Source organism: Macaca mulatta, chromosome 5, assembly GCF_049350105.2.
Source record: "Macaca mulatta isolate MMU2019108-1 chromosome 5, T2T-MMU8v2.0, whole genome shotgun sequence".
Classification (NCBI taxonomy): Eukaryota; Metazoa; Chordata; class Mammalia; order Primates; family Cercopithecidae; genus Macaca; species Macaca mulatta.
Window position 1 is genome coordinate 19,511,900 of NC_133410.1, and position 18,367 is coordinate 19,530,266.

Consider the following 18,367-nt stretch of genomic DNA (forward strand, 5'->3'; position numbering starts at 1 on the left):
CCATACATAAGGACTGAGCAGAACTGAAGCTATAGGTGGGGAATGACATAGCCCCAGCTGTTGGGAAGGGGAAGGCTGCAGAGCCTAGGAGCAGGCAAAGTCTGGAGCAAACACTTCTGCCATTTTTATTCATCTACGCACTCTTAAAGGCATTTTTTTTAGTCTTTGAAGTGGAAAATTATAAGCAATTAGAAAACATGGAATTGGTGAAGATATAACAGTAGAAACACTACTAAATAGTTTTCAGGAGGCATTGTAAACAGATTCAAATTTTCTTGAATGCAATGTTTTCCTCCTCATTTCTTATTACTTATTTTCATGTCTCCTATATCTCTCTGCTTTCTCTTTGTTCTGTTGCTTTCTCTGAACACTGTTTCTGTCATCAAGGCTTTTAAATATATATTGTTAAATATTCTTAACTTGATGTAATTAAGCAAAGGAAGAAAGCCTAAATCAATGGCAAATTGGAGAAATAAGCAATTTTTAAGGAAATGAAGGATTATTACTCTTAGGGATATACTGAAACTATTGAAAACAGTAACAGGCTACATCACTAAGGAAGTGGATGGCTGCCTTAACTCTTACATAAGCACATTTTGTAAATTTATCGTTTGAAATAATTTGTTGTGCTATAGACTTTTCCTCTTTAGATAGACTAGTATATATTTTACAAATTTCTTAGCAAACTTTTTTTATTTGAACACTGAGGATATTGAGTTATAAATGCAAATCTTCGTTGCTTAAAACTTGGTGCTAATAAGGTCAAGACCACACACTAAATCTCTGTATCTGCCAGTTCTCTCTCTCTCTCTATTGTGCGACTACAAGTGTATGAACAAGAAACTCAGATCATAAGCAGCAGTGGGGGAGAGGATGTGGATGAATCTGTCCAATATGCCTCCTCATATTGGAAAATGGCTCTGTTTTCATCTGCTATGCACCTGTGGTTAGTAGCTTCGTATTTCTTTGTGAGCATCAGTTATCCTAGAATTTTAAAGATAATTTTAATGCCATCATTGTTGCTGTAATAATTCATTTTGTTTGATATTTCAACTCTACTATGTGGTAATGTTACTTAAAACTAGATGAGAATTTTCTGCTTTCATTGACATTTCTTGAATGCATATTTATATTCTACTCGTTAAGGCTAATAATACTATGTGAGCTTATAGAATTGGCGTTGGAATTCTCTGAAGGAAAAATAATGATCCCTTTCATGAGATGAGTGATTTTTACAAACTGCTCTTTCCAGCTCAGAGTGCTTTGTTCAGTGATTAAAACGTATTTCTCAATTAAATTAGAATGCAAATATAGACAGTCTATGTTTATGATTATAATAGAATTATTTAAAGAAGGTTTTATATCAACCTGCTATTAATATTTTATGCATAAACTGTAGGTTTTATTGTTGGGCCGGTTCTGCCATGTTCCATTTTCAAGATTACTAGAAGTACTATGAAAACTTAATCATACTGTCCAGGTTTTATCAGTTTTTACCCACTCCACTCTGGGAAATTAAGGAGGCTGCTTTCTTATATACTTTATAAGTTACACCAGGGGTGTTGGAGAAATATAAACTACTAAAACCTCAGAATCCCTTGAAACTGAATTATGAACAATTTACTATTCTTTAAAGAAATGTTTTTGTTACACAGATACGGAGTGACTCTTCAATTTATGAGTGCCGTATTTTATAGTTTCTTATAAAATTAAAGATCTAGAAGCATACTTCAAGAAGCCATTATTCCAACTTTTTAATTTATATTAGAAATGTAAAATATTTATATTAGAAACTGCATATAATGCTATGGATGTAATTATGATCCTTTTAGGGTTTTCTTTTTCTTTCCGGTATCCTATAACTTCTCAAACGTTTGGATTAAAATAATCTTTAAATAATATTCTCTAACGTGATCCTTTTTGTTGTTGTTTTTTTTTAGTGATCTCAGTGAAAACCAAATTCAGGCAATCCCAAGAAAAGCTTTCCGTGGGGCAGTTGACATTAAAAATTTGTAAGTATATATTTTTAAATGTATAGTGTTTTAAGTTACTATCTATTTTCAAAGTCAAGTTTATATTAAATAAAGTGTCAGAAAGGAGACCTTGTAACAGTAAATTGACAATTGTTTTCACAAGCTGTTTGACGAGATGCTCATTTAGAAGATGTCTGGAAACAAGTCATCATTAAATTCATTCTTTAATCCCTGTGATTAATCTTTTGAAAGCTGTGAAGTGATTTGATTCACAGATATTTATAATTTTTTTCCCCACTTTTTCTGTCAGCTTACTTTAGTAACTATGTTTTTAGTTGCTGTTGGTGTTTATTAGAAATAAAACTGTTAGTTTTATTGTTGGGCCAGTTCTGCCATGTTCTGTTTTCAAGATTACTAGAAGTACTATGAGAATATAGACTATTCTTTTCTGGAAATAGTGATAATATTTTCTTCTTAGAGACACCTGTAGCCTAGAGCTACAACTTTTTCCAAAGTTTTAAGATCACCCTTTTCATTAAATACCAAAAGCATGAGAAAGACAAAATTATGTATTCCCCTTTGTGTGAATGTTTTTCTTACATTTTCCTTCATATCCTCATGAAAGAATATATTTATAGCACCCTTAAAAAACTAAAAGTGAATTTCTGTATTTTCCTTTGATAAATCTTTAGTCTGGTGTTTCAATTATAAGCATTTTTTAAAGTGCCTATATTTCTAAAGGTACGTATCAGATTTAAGATCTCATTGACAATCATAACATCAATCTATCTCTCTCTAAATTTTAAACTGCTATATTAGCTTCTAAAAACAATGGTTTTCGATAGACTATGAATCCTAGGACATAAATGTTTTTCTTAGCTTTTACGTTAGTTTGGAATATAAGGGAGAAAAGCCCCTGTGTACTGAGATTAACTGTCAGGAATTTAATATTTCTTAGCTAGTAATAAACAGGGCAGGCACTTTTTCAAGAATTAACTTATATTCAGAATTCTCCATGGTTGGATCTGATGCCTTTTTTTTTTCAATAGCAAAAGTAAGACAGATGTTTTCCCTTGTCAAAGAAGATAACTGTTTATAAAGCCACAGATTTTGGCCTCTATGTCTTCTCCTTAATGTAAATGATTTTTTTAAACTTGTACTTTCTAAATGTACAGGTAAAGACAGAAAACTACAAGCTTCTAAGGTATAAATGTATAAAGCCATTAAAACCACGGCTGTAGGTTTTTATGGGTGCTCAATTTAATACGATTTTATTTGCTTTCCTTTTACCTTTGCTAGTTAGGGCTTTGGGAAGTCTTCAGGCGGACTCAATGATACGTGGTGTTCAAATCTACCTGGCCAGAACAGTGTGCAGGAATTCCTATGTACACTTACTTAAGTTGCCTTCACTTAGCTGTAAAACTACGGCAATAGCTACAGTTGACCCTCCCTTAGTAATGCTATTTGCAATCTTACAATAGTATTACCTCTAATTCCTTAAAACAGGTGGCTTTTAATCTTCTTAGTAAAGATATTCAGGGAATCCAAGTAAACAAGTGGCTCTCCTCCCACATTTAAGGATACGCATGGAAGTAGGGACCACTCATGATGGGATTCTTCTTTATATATTTTGTATTTATCCTTAAAACATATGATTTTAAAAGTTTAGAGATAACAGAGGCTAGTCAGTGTTCTATCTAATGGGATGTTGATTTAGCAAAGTTTTCAAATCTTTTCTCCAACACAGGCATAATTTTTTCTCAAAATGTAAAGATTTTTTATTATCATTTATGCACTTAGATGAGTTTTTTAAATTATTAATGTGGTTAGATGAGCTTAAGACTGGAGTCTCAGAACATTTTGTTATTTTTTGGACTTGCAAGTATGAGCAAATTAGTCAACTTCATTAAGCCTTAGTTTTTACTCTTTTTTTTTGAGATGGTGTCTCGCTCTGTCACCCAGGCTGGAGTGCAGTGGTGCAATCTCAGCTCACTGCAACTTCCGCCTCCCGGGTTCAAGCGATTCTCCTGCCGGAGCTGGGATTATAGGCACCCACCACCATGCCTGGCTAATTTTTTGTATTTAGTAGAGATGAGATTTCATCATGTTGGTCAGGCTGGTCTCGAACTCCTGACCTCGGGTGATCCACCCTCCTCGGCCTCCCAAAGTGCTGGGATTACAGGTGTGAGCCACCGTGCCTGGCCAGTTTTTCCTTTTATAAAGTAAACAATAGTTATTTGGGTTTGGTATGGTTATTAGGGAAAGAAGATGTATGAAAGACCTTTCAAAACAGTAAAATGCTATGAAAATACAGTATTTCATTTGCAAGTATTTGACAAATCAAATGCTAAAAGTTAACCCTGAAAAATGCATTGTAAGGAGAGACAGGAAAGTATAACATGAAGGGATTAGCAATATTGACTACATATGACTATTCTTTTATGGGTCATTTTGACATGAAGTTACAAAGTGAAAAAAGAAAATATACTAGAAAGTACTAAATGAATATACACAAGACCTTGATTTTTGAACAAGACATTAAGGGCTGTAGGTGCTAGGAAAGAGAAAAATATCACTTGAAGTTATCAGGGAATGGTTAGATTAGAAGAGTAAAACCATAGTGCAGTGCACTCTGTGTGTGTGTGTGTGTGTGTGTGTGTGTGTGCGCGCGCGCGCGCGCACGTAATGTAAGTGATGGAATGTGCCCAAGCCCAGATTTTGGGTTTTTTTTTTTTTTTTTTTTTTTTTTTTGAGACAGAGTCTTACTCTGTCACCCAGGCTGGAGTGCGGTGGCACAATCTTGGCTCACTGCAACCTCTCCCTCCCAGGTTCAAGCAGTTCTCCCACCTCAACCTTCTGAGTAGCTAGAATTACAGGTGCCTGCAACCACACCTGGATAATTTTTGTATTTTTAGTAGAGATGGGGTTTCACCATGTTGGCCAGGCTGGTGTTGAACTCCTGACCTCAAATGATCCACTCGTGTTGGCTTCACAAAGTGCTGGGATTACGCACCTGGTCATCCCTGTTTTTTAAAGGCAAAGCAGTATGTATCCTGAATAGCAGCAGCGGTAAGAATTATAGAGATCTGAATATGGGGGGAGCTGAGTATTGTGGCATCTACGTTATTTCAACTTTGGAAGCTTATGTTTCTACAGAAGAGAGGGGCTTCAGAAACTATGTGGATGATGAATGATGTTGATCAAAAGAACAATGTATTCCCACTGTTCTCATTGCCTTCCATGTAACAATGTGAAAGACAATGAGGGAAATATTCAAATATCACAATGAATGTATAGGTTTATTTTATGAATTAGGATCACAGCTGCAATATTATAAAAATTTTACATTAAAAGGCATTTTCTAGAATTAAAAAATAGTTCAAACTACATTGTTCAAAAAAAAGTTCCAATCTCATGGGGTTTGTATGAAGTTTAGTTTTATCACTTAAACTTAGGAAGGCTATCTGGTAAAATTTATTAAAATGGAGGGTAAATTTTAATTCCTATTATTATGAAAGTGGTGAACATAAATCATCGTCGTGACTCAATAAATTTCCATTAATATTAGCATTATTAATATTATTAGTATTTGGTGTAAGAAGAAGGTACAGTACTTCATCCCATGTATCATTCTAGTATGTCCATTTACAAGTTGAAAAACCCTGCGTGGTGCCATCGTGGCTACTGTTCAGAGTTATTCAGAGAGTAAAAGAGAAAAAGGAAGTTGCTCAGGCCATATTTTGTAAAGCACTATGTAAAAGCCCAGTCTGATGCACTGTAACAGGTTTATGGGATTTACCACATTCAGGCCTTAGAGCAAATTCCAGCGTTCACAAGATTTTCACTAAAAGCATTTGCTTTAATCTTGTGGATTGTCTAAATATGCTCAAGGCGGTATCCCAACAATACAGAATTGATGCTGTGGAAATTTTGCAGATTAGCAGATCTCATTCCCCTTCCTCCAGGCAAGCCACACTGAAACTATTCTAAACGGGTGGACATTTATCTTGCTCTTAAACATCTCCAGGGAGGACTTCTCATAACTTTTTTGCTTCTCTCTATTCATTTCTTAACTGGATTAAATTTTTTTACATTTTATTTTGCTACCTTATTTTCTCCAGCCATAATTTAAGCTACTTTTTCCCCTGACATTTTAGACAGTGAGGTATGCTATGAGAATAACAAGATCATATGAAAATATCAGCTGAATTATAATGTTTATAATTACGATTTACATTTGTGTTTTTAAAGTCCCAAACCAAATATCAACTAAAGTATTGATAGCATATCATTATCAACTGATGCTTTACCAAAATAAAACCAATATTTATGAAAATTTTCTTTAGAAATATGTATATATATTTAAAAAGCCTTAATACTGATGCAGTAAAGCCTTTGCTGCCTTCTAAACAAATCTTGAGCAGGATCATGTTACAATTGTGCCACTGATTTGTTTTCAAGTATCTATTAGGCATTTCCATTAATTGATAATTTAGAAAAATATTAAAATTAAATCTCACTTTACTGCCAAGAATTATGAGCTTATTCTTGAAGAATTTATAGTACTTAGTAAGTACCAGAATATTTCAAAAGTCTTTTGTTTTTATGATAAAACATTCTTATAGTTATTCTAAGGTTAAAGAAAAAAGGTACAAATATATAAACTTTAAAATTACCTAGATCACTAGTTTTTAGTCACATCACAAAACAAAATCTAATTTACTTTACCATTAGTTTTTTAGTGAGTTCAGTATGATTACTTAAATTAATTAAATTCAAATAGGATGTATTTTAAATGTACTATGTGAAATAAACCACCCCTGCTTTTTGCTTCTTTAATTTTGCAATACATCCACAAAGTGCATCCTCTATTCCAATGAAACTTTACTATTCTTTCTTCATAAATAAATATATCTCTTTCCAACTTGCTTGCATTATCTCAATTCCATTAACCCCATGTCTGTTATGAGTCTTATAATCCTTTTCCAGAAACAAAGTGCTTCTTGGTAAAAAATATGTTGGGGAAAATATTTGTATTCTTTTTTGTACATGCATTACTTTTTAGACAAGGTTTTGAGTCACAGGATGATTCAGCATGATTCTCTTTAGGTAAGCAAAAATATCATTTGGACAATAAATATATATATTCCTCTGACATTTTAGGAAAGAAGTCGCCCAATTTGGAATACATTATTTATTAACATAAAACGATTTGGCAAACAGGATAGAGTCAGTTCATCTCTGTTTTGTTACAGAGCTATTTACATCAGTTAGAAATTTTGTTTTTCTGTTGGAACTCTGTCATTTTCAAGTTTTGTATCTATGGATCCATTAGAACCCATAGAAGGAAAACTCACAGTTCTATCCCAGATACACAGAGATACTTACATATTTCATCACGTTTTAAATTTTTTTCTCACTTTAAATATCTCTTTTCTAGTTTTCACTGTCATCTACATAATTCCTAATGATAAGAGAGCAAGGGTTGCTCACTTGATATAGAATCAGTATGTAACAGACAGAGAAAAGAGGGTTTGTAAATTTTACCAGGCAAATGCAAGACCTCATTAGGTTTGTCATGTAAGTTAAATCATAATTGCAAAATGTCTTCTTTAATCTGTTAGTTTTTCTGTTTAATTCATTGGATTTTATTTCAAATCCGTTGGTATCAGATCAAAACTGTAAATATCCATGCCCCTAGCTCCTTCCTAGAGTATTTTCAGTAAACCTGAAGCTGAAGAGACTGTAAATGGTAGGTTGGTTTCTCATCCACAGGGATTGCTATCCTTACTCTTAAATAGGTCTTCAGTGTGGTATAGAACCTTCTGAACAAACCTGTAGGGAGGGCTTTTTACTTAGATAGATAGTAAATGAAGGTAAGGTCTTTTATTGCCTTTCTGAAATGAAACTTACCTTCATTTCCTATGTACCTAAATAAAAAGGGGTTGTCTCAGGCATTCATATATAAAAGAAAAATTAGTAGCTCAGCAGAAGTCCCCATCAGTACTATGGGAACTGTCCATGGTCCTGTATTTTGCCTGGTTGCACTCCCTCTGAAAGCACAATGAATTGTGATAATCCCCAACAACTATGATGAAGTTTGCTACCAATAACTTCTCCATGTTTGCATTTTGCTTTGTCTTCAGAGTGCTTTCAGCAGTTTTTCTTCAATAATGCATTTTGTCATGTAAAAATGTAATCTAACAATATTTCTTCATAAATCCTTTCTAGAACAAAACAAAATAACACAAAACACAAGACAGTCTGTTTCAGTAATTGGGAATTCAATTCACATATTTACAAAATATGAATTGGCATAATCGTGCCGTGGCTGCTATATCATCTCATAAGACAGAATGGACCTTTGATTTTTTGCATCTTTAACACTGAAGAGCACACTTTGTGACCCCTGAACTCATGTAATAGCCTGCTAATTGAATTATGACCTCTAGTTTATATTCTCATTAGATAATTTTAACAAGATTGCCAGATTTTTTTCATAAAGTATTGTTTATTATCCCATCACTACACGGTTTAAAAGTATTCAGTTTATTTAAAAAGTTGTTTTAAAGTGCCTTTGTTATAGACACTATGGCAAAACCCTGGGCATAGGGCATAATGTTGCCAGTTCTATAGTATCTATAAGTATCCTAGATACAGGAACTCTAGAACTAGGCAGAATGTTGCCTAGTTCTACAGTATCTATGAGAATTACAGATTCTTTCGTGAAAGAGCAGAGATGATTATTAAATGCTGTAACATCCAGTCTCTTTAGTCATTCTGACTGGTCCTAATATCCTGACTTTGACCCAGGCTCCTAGCCCCTTCTTCCCTTCAATCTGTACAGAAGCTCTTTGCTCAAGCCAGAATGGCCTCTTTATTGCAGACATTCACTGTGAACATTGTAGTGCCTCTGCTCACAACTATTCTTTGATAGACCCATTACCTCCATAGGAAATACCCACTTTATTTTCTGTCTAATTAGATTGTATCCATTTTTTAAGGATCTAAGGTTTTGGGGGTTTTTTTTTCCCCCTTTATTTCATGAGTACATCAGCCTAGAATAGTCTCTGTCTTTTCTAACATTCTAGAGTACTTTTCCTGTGCTGGTCTCTTCCATAGTCATCACTGATTTAGCTGAAACCCCCATTTGGAGAACAAAAAGCTCCTGAGTCTTTTTCCTGACCCACTATGTATTGAGAGGGAGTTCTGGCAACACATGCATCTCCATTCCAATGAAAACTTCACAGACTGTTTGCTGTCTGCCATGTATAACTTACTGAACTTCAGTAAGCCTCACAGTCTCAAAATCCAGATGATGCTAATTTCTCCTTCCCAAGTTATCATGAGGAATAATGAGATGACGTATCTACAGACCCTGCTATACGCTATGAATTCATTAAATGTTAGCAATTATTATTATCATTTTCAGTTTCTACCACTTTTGATTAGTTTACTTACAATTCCTAGGACTTAACGTCAGTTTAGTTGTCCTTCCCTCAAATGATGTTAAAACAGGATCCCCGCCCCCCATCTCTACAACTGCTATCTGTTGCTTCTTCCCCCCAAACTGACAAACTTACATAACTTTATACCATAGGCTATTCCTATAAAAACTGAGATTCTTTATTCCTATGAGAATAGCAAATTGTTGCCTGAAAGATTTAAAAGGATTAAATTCTCACATAATGTAAATTACTTTGGGGTCCTCAGCATGGTCCTTACCTTAATTGCTTTCTTTACCAGTTTTCAAGTTAATACTGATCTGCTTTTATGCAGAGATAAAGGATATAGTTGCTGAAACTTATGTCAAGGATGTACATGTATATGGATCGATTTTTATTTTTCTTATAATCTATATCATAATTTGTATCTGGGGCTACTCTTTAAGAGCCATGATTGGCATAAATATTGATATATATAGACATTTGTATTGACTTGAAGTTTATACATATATAGGAAGAAGGAGAAGAGACCACGCTCATATATGTAGAGCTTTTTTATTCTTTTCTCCCATGTGGTTTATATGTTTTATTTCGTTTCTTGACAATAGTGAAAAATTGTTATTCCTTCATATTGATTTTAGCCATTTTGATGTGTCTTAAGTCAACTATAGTTTTGGAGTTTGCTATCTTACAATAATAATATGAACATGAAGTAAACTATTTCTAGCACCTTAAATGAAACAAAACAATACAAAATTGGAGCATAGTTATAATAATTTTGTTGAGACATTGAGAGATCCTGATTGGCTTAGAAATTATTAAAGATTGCTATGTTCTACATTGTTACAGTTAAGTACATTTTATGTGTCATCTAATTCTTACCAAAAAACCTATTAGTTATGAGAACTTATAACTTGGATGCTGCAGTAAAACATGAATTTGCTATGGGTAGGAACACACTGATTGAAATTATTGCAGTTTTATATATGTTATTAATCTAAGTGTTGTATATGTAATTCAAATGCAGTATGATATCCATATTTTAAAAGAATAAAACAGGAAATTCTTTACGAAAACCTAAATGATGGACTGGCATCTCTAACTGTTTCAGGATGCCAAGTAAACAAATGTTTAACCGTTTTGTCATTTAATATACCTATTTGTAAAATTTATATTTAGCAAGATTGTATATTGTCCCCCATACCCAGAATAAATCAAAATTTGAAACTAGGACAAATTATTTTTAGTATTAAAGAAAATCAGATGAGCTTCAGAACTTTTTGCACCTGAGGCATAGAGTGGTATCTCTTAATGTATGGAGTCCATCAACACACTGCATTATGTAAGACTACATTTACCAGTGCTGGTAAAAATCAAAATGGACTATCTAGAGTTATTCTAGGGTGTCAAAGATATACGTCCTACCATCAAAAAAAAAAAATCAAAGAATGTTAATATTGAGAGATCATGAATATTCTTCTTTTTTTCTTTTTAAGACATGGAGTTTTGCTCTTGTTGCCCAGGTAGGAGTGCAATGTCACAAGGTGCGATTTTGGCTCACTGCAACCTCCACCTCCTGGGTTCAAGCGATTCTCCTGCCTCCTTCCTAGTAGCTGGGATTACAGGTGCCCACCACCACGCCTGGCTAATTTTTGTATTTTTAATAGAGATGGAGTTCACCATGTTGGCCAGGCTGGTCTCGAAATCCTGACCTTGGGTGATCCACCCGCCTCGGCCTCCTATAGTGCTGGGATTGTAGGCGTGAGCCACCGTTCCCGGCCAAGATCATGAATATTATTCTTCTTAACCCCATCATTTCCATAAGATTAAAGCAGTTCTTCAAAACACAAATGTACACACTTGGACAGCAAAGGATTGCATAGAAAGGCAATTTGGAATTTGAATAGAAGCCAAAGGGAAGATTGGAGTCAGGAAATAAGGGAGATGAAGACACAAAAGTATGTGCTAAGTTAGGTCAGCCGAAGGTCTGAAAAAAACCACTTATGATACTTCTGCCCTTAACATCCAAATCTCTTTAATGATCTGCAAATTTACACTATGTCTTAGTGAATAGTTGAAGCATAATTTTTTTGGAGAAGTGAAAAAGTCTCCTTGTTATTTTCTTAATTCAGAATAATTTCATGGCACAATTGGAAATCACATCTAAAGGCCAGCCTGTCACTAAAGGTATGGCAGAGAACAGATCCTTTCCTGTTTACAGAAGCCAGAAGTAGGCAGGGCTTGAAAGGTAGTGGAGAAGGGAATGAGCAGGGCAAAACAAAGAGGGCGGCTAAGTAGTCCAGAAACCCTGAAATAAATTACATTGTTGCGTAGTTTTGACACTGTTTATCTTGAACCACATACAGACAAATGGAGGTCTGTTGGGAGAGATTTTCTCATGAGCAGTCATACGAGCACAACACTTTGTGTAAACCTTCCTTTGAATATCACGAAATTGACAGATTAATGTAAGAATTATTCACTTGTTTAACTTGGATTGTCCTTTCATATGAGTAACTTCATGAAATACCTTCATGTTCAGGAAATATGTGGACTCAGATGCAACAGTATTCAGAGAACTTTTAAAGAAAACATCAGTCCTATGGAAACCAAATATTCTTAATGGTTTAGCACCAATAAGGGCTTAGATTTCTGTTAAGAATATGAAGAAGCATGTAACCATGAGCAATGTTAAAGAACAGTGAAATTACCAAAGTTTCCAGCAGCATCTCAACTTCTGCTCCTGTAAGGAAAGTTGTCGGCCTTCCAGTCCTTGTAGGACAAGGTTTGCTTGAGTGCTTTCTGGCATGCTGGAGGTTCCCCTTTGTGTATCGTGTGCATGATTTAGAAGAAGCTGTGTCAGCATTGATTTATACATTGACAGCTAAAGATAATAAGATATGGGCAAACATACAGCTCACCCTTTTACAGATTAACCTGGAGACTGCATTAGGCAAATTTGATAGCATTAAAAGATTTTGCCAATTTGTCTGGAAACAATTTCTCTTTTGTAGTGTGTCAGGGGTAACACTTTATGCCATTGTACTAATTTAAATGGCTTTGATAAATTGTTCAAGAGGTTAGAGAATAGTAGTGTAGATATATATATATATATATATAGCACTTTAAAATAAAAAGGCTATTAACTTAATTGTTAAATGAATTTAATCTGTAAAAATCAAAAGTACTCAAGAATGTAAGTGTTTTCTTGGAACCACAGCAGCCATATTACATCATGAGACTTTAAATGTCTTCTTAGAAAATAAAATACTTCTGCATTACGTCTTAATAAGTAGAAATGATTTAGGCTATTGTAGTAGCATGGATGTTAGCTATGATTTGGGGAAAACCTTAAGTTTTATAAATTAAGCTTATACAAGCAATAAAATTGTATCTTCCTTGGGGCGCACCTTTGTTAATATTGCATGTCCTAAATTGTACCATTTGCATGACATCAAGGTAGCCTTGTGTATGATTGTGTCCCCTAGAGATCTTCTTACAAATGAGATGTATATTTCATGAGACATTGTCTATATACATAATTTCTAAAGTGAGGAACTTGAAGAGGCCCCTCTGAAAGTCACTGGCTTAAATCATTGCACCTTTATTCAGTAGTCTTGTGAGAGTAACCACTATTTTGTAGAAATGTTCAAACAGTTCTTTACGAACAGACCTCAGATATGAATTAGCCCTTTCAGTGAATGCTGAACTTGAAACAAGGACAGGATACATCTGTATTATGATCATAATCTTACTCCTGTTCATCCACATTCTCTCACCCAGTGCCTGCAGAGCTGAAAACTCGCCTCTTCCGTGAAACATTTTGTTTCTATCTCAAGTGAAACGTTAAAATACTTTTTTAACTGAAATAATAACATCTCTAACATTCAAGCTACTATATTTAAACAACAACTGCTTGTTTGGGGAAAAAAAAAAAGAGTGTAGTACAGATACAATATAGTACTCCACTGTTAACTTCAACCAAGTAGAAGGCTCAATACGAACAAGGAAATTTTAATTCCACAACAAGCAGCAGGAAAAGCAGACATAACCAAGTTTGGAGCATTCTTTTTTTGTACTATGAATTTTAACAAGTGCTTAAGATATTGAGGAAGATTCATTTACTTCAATGATGCATTATTTAGAATTTAGCTGATACAGCTTTTAGGCTTTTTACCATAGAAACATGTAGTGTTTTTATGGTGTGCCTGCAGTATATGTTTCTTAGTGGCTTTAACCAAAATTAGCATCATTTTAAAAAGCAAAATTGTTATTTAATACTTTAAAACCTATCTTCTGGAGAGCGATATAATTCTGGAAGTTCCTTAATTCAAAAGTATGCTGTATTTACAATGCAGAGTATTTACATATAATGATAAAGAATGTGAATTACTAGAATAGTGACATTTAATATAGAACAATTACTAGCTTTCTAAAGTGTATTTCTGGTTGGGAATAAGAGCAAGCTATATGGGACATCAGTTCCCTTTTTCGATTTGGAGTTCTTGAAGGAAAACTGCTTTTAAAAGAAGGAAACCTAAAAGTAATGTTGCTCTTTCATGCCAAGGATAGTGAAATTAACATGCAGCTGGGCTTCTCTGATAAATGGATTCTGTTAGGTCACTGAGGGGGTGCATGTGACATTAAGTGATTTACAGTCCTTTACCTTAATGAAATTGTTTCAGCAAGATGACGCTGAAAGCTCTTAATGGATAGCTTTTCTTGATGTAATGAAATTGCATTCCTATGGCATTTAATATAAGGTGCAGTTATTATTTACTGGAGCTTTCCAAGGGCTGCTATTTGCACAGACAGTTCAGAACAAAAAGAGATTTCAGTGGCGGCATAGAGGCTAGAATGGCTTATGACATTCGTAAGCAGATGAGTGTGTTTGTGAGGGCACTTCAGTGAGTGTGTCCAGGGTATCATAGACCCTTCAGGAAACTTCCCATCACCTACCCCAGCTACTGTCCATCCCTTCTACATAGATTTTCATAATCTATTTAACAGGCAACTGGATTACAACCAGATCAGCTGTATTGAAGATGGGGCATTCAGGGCTCTCCGGGACCTGGAAGTGCTGTAAGTACTGCTATTTCTCTTACTCTTTTAATGGGGGCTTTGTGTCTGGACAGGACAAATGTGGAAGCTTATCTGCTAGCTTAAAACCTGTTGTCAAAATAGTCTCTCAAGAGATACCTTAAATAATTCATGGTGAATACAGGGAAGAGTCTAAATGCGTGTGTGCAAAACCTTGCGTACCATATCTGTATGTTAGGTAAAATTGTCTAAGATCACTCAAATGTTCGTATAAATAGTTTTATAAGATTCATAGAATTTATCATTGCTAAATATTGAGGTAAAATCAACTTTATAGGAAAAATAACATAAAAAACCCTCTTAGTATCTGATATCTTGGAATAATTTGTCGTTGTTAGGCAATAGAAACACAGTTTCTCATTAAAAAAATAAAATTTTTAACCAGGTGATTTAACATTATTTTTGTAAGAATACTTTGAAATCTGCTTCCTAAGGTTAATAAACCACCCATTAGATCCATTTTCAAGTCTTCACTACTGACTTTGTAACGTACAACATACAGACTTGAATTATAATGGGCAACCTTCTTTTCTCGCTGGGTAGACATGACTGACAAAATTGGTTAGAGGCAACTAAGTAACCTCTATTGGTCAATGACTTATTAATTTTAATGAAATTACAAATTTTAATGAAAACTGTAGTTACTAAAGCATCATATGCCGCCTATACATTTTTTTGAATTTTTTCAGCCAAAATCCACATTTGTAGCTCTTTAAATACACTTACAATTCCTCCACAAATTAAAATATTTTTCTCTGCCTTATTTCATCCTTGACAAATTTAGTCAGAAATCTAAAATTGAATTAAATGTGAGTGTGTTTTTAGTCAATTTGTTAAAAGTTATCGAGAAATCATAAAATCCTTCCTCTTCCCAACAAAAAATGGATTCATTACTTTATAAATCTAGTTTCAGGAATGGAATATAATTCTGAAAATAAATTAATCTTTCAGCTAGAATGGCTTATTTTATCAGTATTTTTATGTGGTTTTGGTTTTAATTTCAAGACAATAGAATTCCCAGCTGTGTAGTGTAATGAGTTATTAATTATTTTAAAAGATATGTATGTATGAATGAATTGATTGGGATAAAATGTGAAACATAAAAATATAGACTACTCTCTAACTACAGGAGAGGCCACCTTTGTTTCTATTGATAATGGTCTAAGTTTCTATCGGAAAAATATTCAAAGTGCTTATCATATACATTTTAGCTTTAAGACCACTATTTAAATTGTTTACCAGAACCATTTTTAATATACAAAGCTCACTGATGGTATCTCAGAGTCAGAATAATTAGAATGATTTCATAGTAGTGGTCTCATGGCAAAACCATAGTCAGCGTCACTAAATTTCATCGATGAAGAGACTACCACAAGAGTTAATCAGACAGAGCTGATCAAGCGAAAAATGTATTATTAAACCAATGTTCCTAACTAGAAATATGAATGATACCAATCATTTTATGCAAAGTTTACTGACTATCTTGGATGAATTGAATCCCGTAAACTACCTTGTTATTAAGTTTTCAAAAAACTTAAATTATTTTTAAATATGTAGTTATTCAGTGTATTTATTCAATATATGTATATATACACATAAATGTATTGAATACCTACTGTGTATATTTTATAAGGTGGAATGAACACTGTGCTAGGCACTGAAATCTTTTACCCACAAATACAATAACTATATTTGCTTATTTTCTATAAACTAATATCGTTGTCGTCAGAGGCAGTACGTTTATGAAAACACAGTCATCTCATACATTTTGATTGTCATGATTAATCAAAATATCTAAAAAATGACTTTAGCAAAAATGAGGAAACACACCAAAGGGTGACGTTTTATGGTTCATGGAATTAAAATAGAAATCCAAAATCTTGGAAACTCTTTTGAGGACCTTAATATATACATCTTAAAGAAGTATATATTGGTCAGAGTTTATTTGTTGAAGAAATAATAAAAATTAGCATATGATAGAAGACAATGTAAATTTCTTCTAAAAAGATTGAAATATTTTATATTAAAATTTTATAAAGTTGAGCAGACATTACTTTAAATGTTTTTTTTTCAATCCTCATACTTTAAACAACCCTTAGAAAAATCAGTTGATAAATGAGCCAAAATTGGACCACTGAAAAGACGAGAATTTATGAAGCCCACATCAATTGTGAAATACAACAAAAGTTTACCTATTATAAATGTTTGGTCAAGAGCTTAAGAGAGTTTGCATTAAGAAGGGTTCTAGAAAGATGACTTGTCTGTTTTGCTAATTTTTACCATTTGTGACTCTTTAGGATGTACTGACTTATGTGGAAATAATGAAGGAACATTAACGTACACATTGCCTTAAATTTCAGATTCCAAGGGTTTTAGATTTTTTAAAATTTTATTCTTTGAACCATTTGTGAATGTATGGCTATACTGAAGCTAGATGGGAGAAATTGAGGTAATCGCCCTCAGTCATTGATGAAAGTATATTAAATTAGGATATATATGAGTGTACAAAGAGTGAATAGAGTCCAAGAAGTCAAGTGAAAATCTAAGGTAGATGAAAGCAAGGAAGCAGTTTAACACTTGCACATTCATGGAGAACTGGTTTATTGTCAGATTCTGATTTGTAGGATTTAGAGGTAACTGCTTATTTTCTTAATATTTAGATACTGTCTCAAAAATAACATTGGAAACTAAATCTTGATCAATATTTTCCCTTTCTTTGGACACTGGACTCAGAAATGATATATATCCCTTCAATTGCTGCTTTTACATGTTTGTTTTTCTTTTTCACAGAATGGACATAATTTAATTTAATTTAATCATAGTGATTCGTATCCACTAAATACCAAACTATCTGCCAAGCGATATGCATGGTGGTAAGGGAGTAAGATGACTAAATCAAGATATAAGTGTGAGAGGTGCTCCATGATTATACAGGCTAATATTTATACATCAAGATGTCTTTTGTATTAGAATATTTACTCATTACAAAGAAAATCTTGAAGTTGAAGACAGAAATAGACTTACACATGGGAGAAAATATTCACAACTAAATAAGTACAATATGTAAGTTTCCATTATTTCAGAATAGAAGTTGACCATAGCGGTAACATATACAAGTAATCATACTTAACACTTATATTTATTATTAATTTTTAAAATAATTTTGTTCGTTCTGCATATTTTTCAGACATTGGGTATCAGTATCAGTACTTCTTTCCAGCATCAGTACTGAATAAAATACTAAGATAATGTCTTCCTTTAGTTGCATTATGTGAACTAACATTCTGAGAAAAGATTTCAAATTGATAACTGAAGTCTTTGGCACTCAATGAAAATTTTCCTTTGCATGGAGATAGAAGAAACTATAGTTCAAAATTAATGCATGTCTTCTCCGTGTGAAGTACTTAAAACAATTTATTCCCAAAGTCATATTTCAGAATACTGTATACTATAAAGATTTTAGCCATATTAATTCAGTATAAATTTTGAAGATGGGAAAAGGGATCATCTGAAAGCAAATCCCATTGAGAAGTTTAACCTTTGCATTCAAACATCAGGATATATTTTAATGGCATTTGAAAAAGACATCTCATTTCACCTGCACATAGGAAAATGCTAAAAGCTTTTAGATAAACTGAGCCAACAAATCCAGTGCTCTGTAGGTCCCCCATAAAGTGGTTTAGTTTGTGTGACTTAATTCAAATCACTTAGAATAGTTCTTATATAATTCAATACATTGCAAAACAAGGTAGTAAAGAGGGTCCATGCATGATCTAGGTCTGTAGCTGACATGCCATGTTTTACCAAAAAGTTTTTATCATTCCCTTGACTTCTGAATGCACCATTGAT

At 33.5% G+C, this 18,367-nt stretch overlaps 1 protein-coding gene across 4 annotated transcripts in view; it reads left to right on the forward strand.

Annotated features, from left to right (window-relative positions):
* The window catches only part of SLIT2 (slit guidance ligand 2), a 370,465-nt gene that overhangs the window by 217,955 nt on the left and 134,143 nt on the right, over positions 1-18,367 (forward strand). For all 4 annotated transcript variants that reach the window (XM_015138091.3, XM_015138093.3, XM_078002599.1 and 1 more), the window contains exons 5-6: positions 1,941-2,012; positions 14,429-14,500. In XM_015138091.3, the coding sequence (XP_014993577.2) occupies positions 1,941-2,012; positions 14,429-14,500 (144 nt within the window). The remainder of the gene's footprint in view (positions 1-1,940; positions 2,013-14,428; positions 14,501-18,367) is intronic.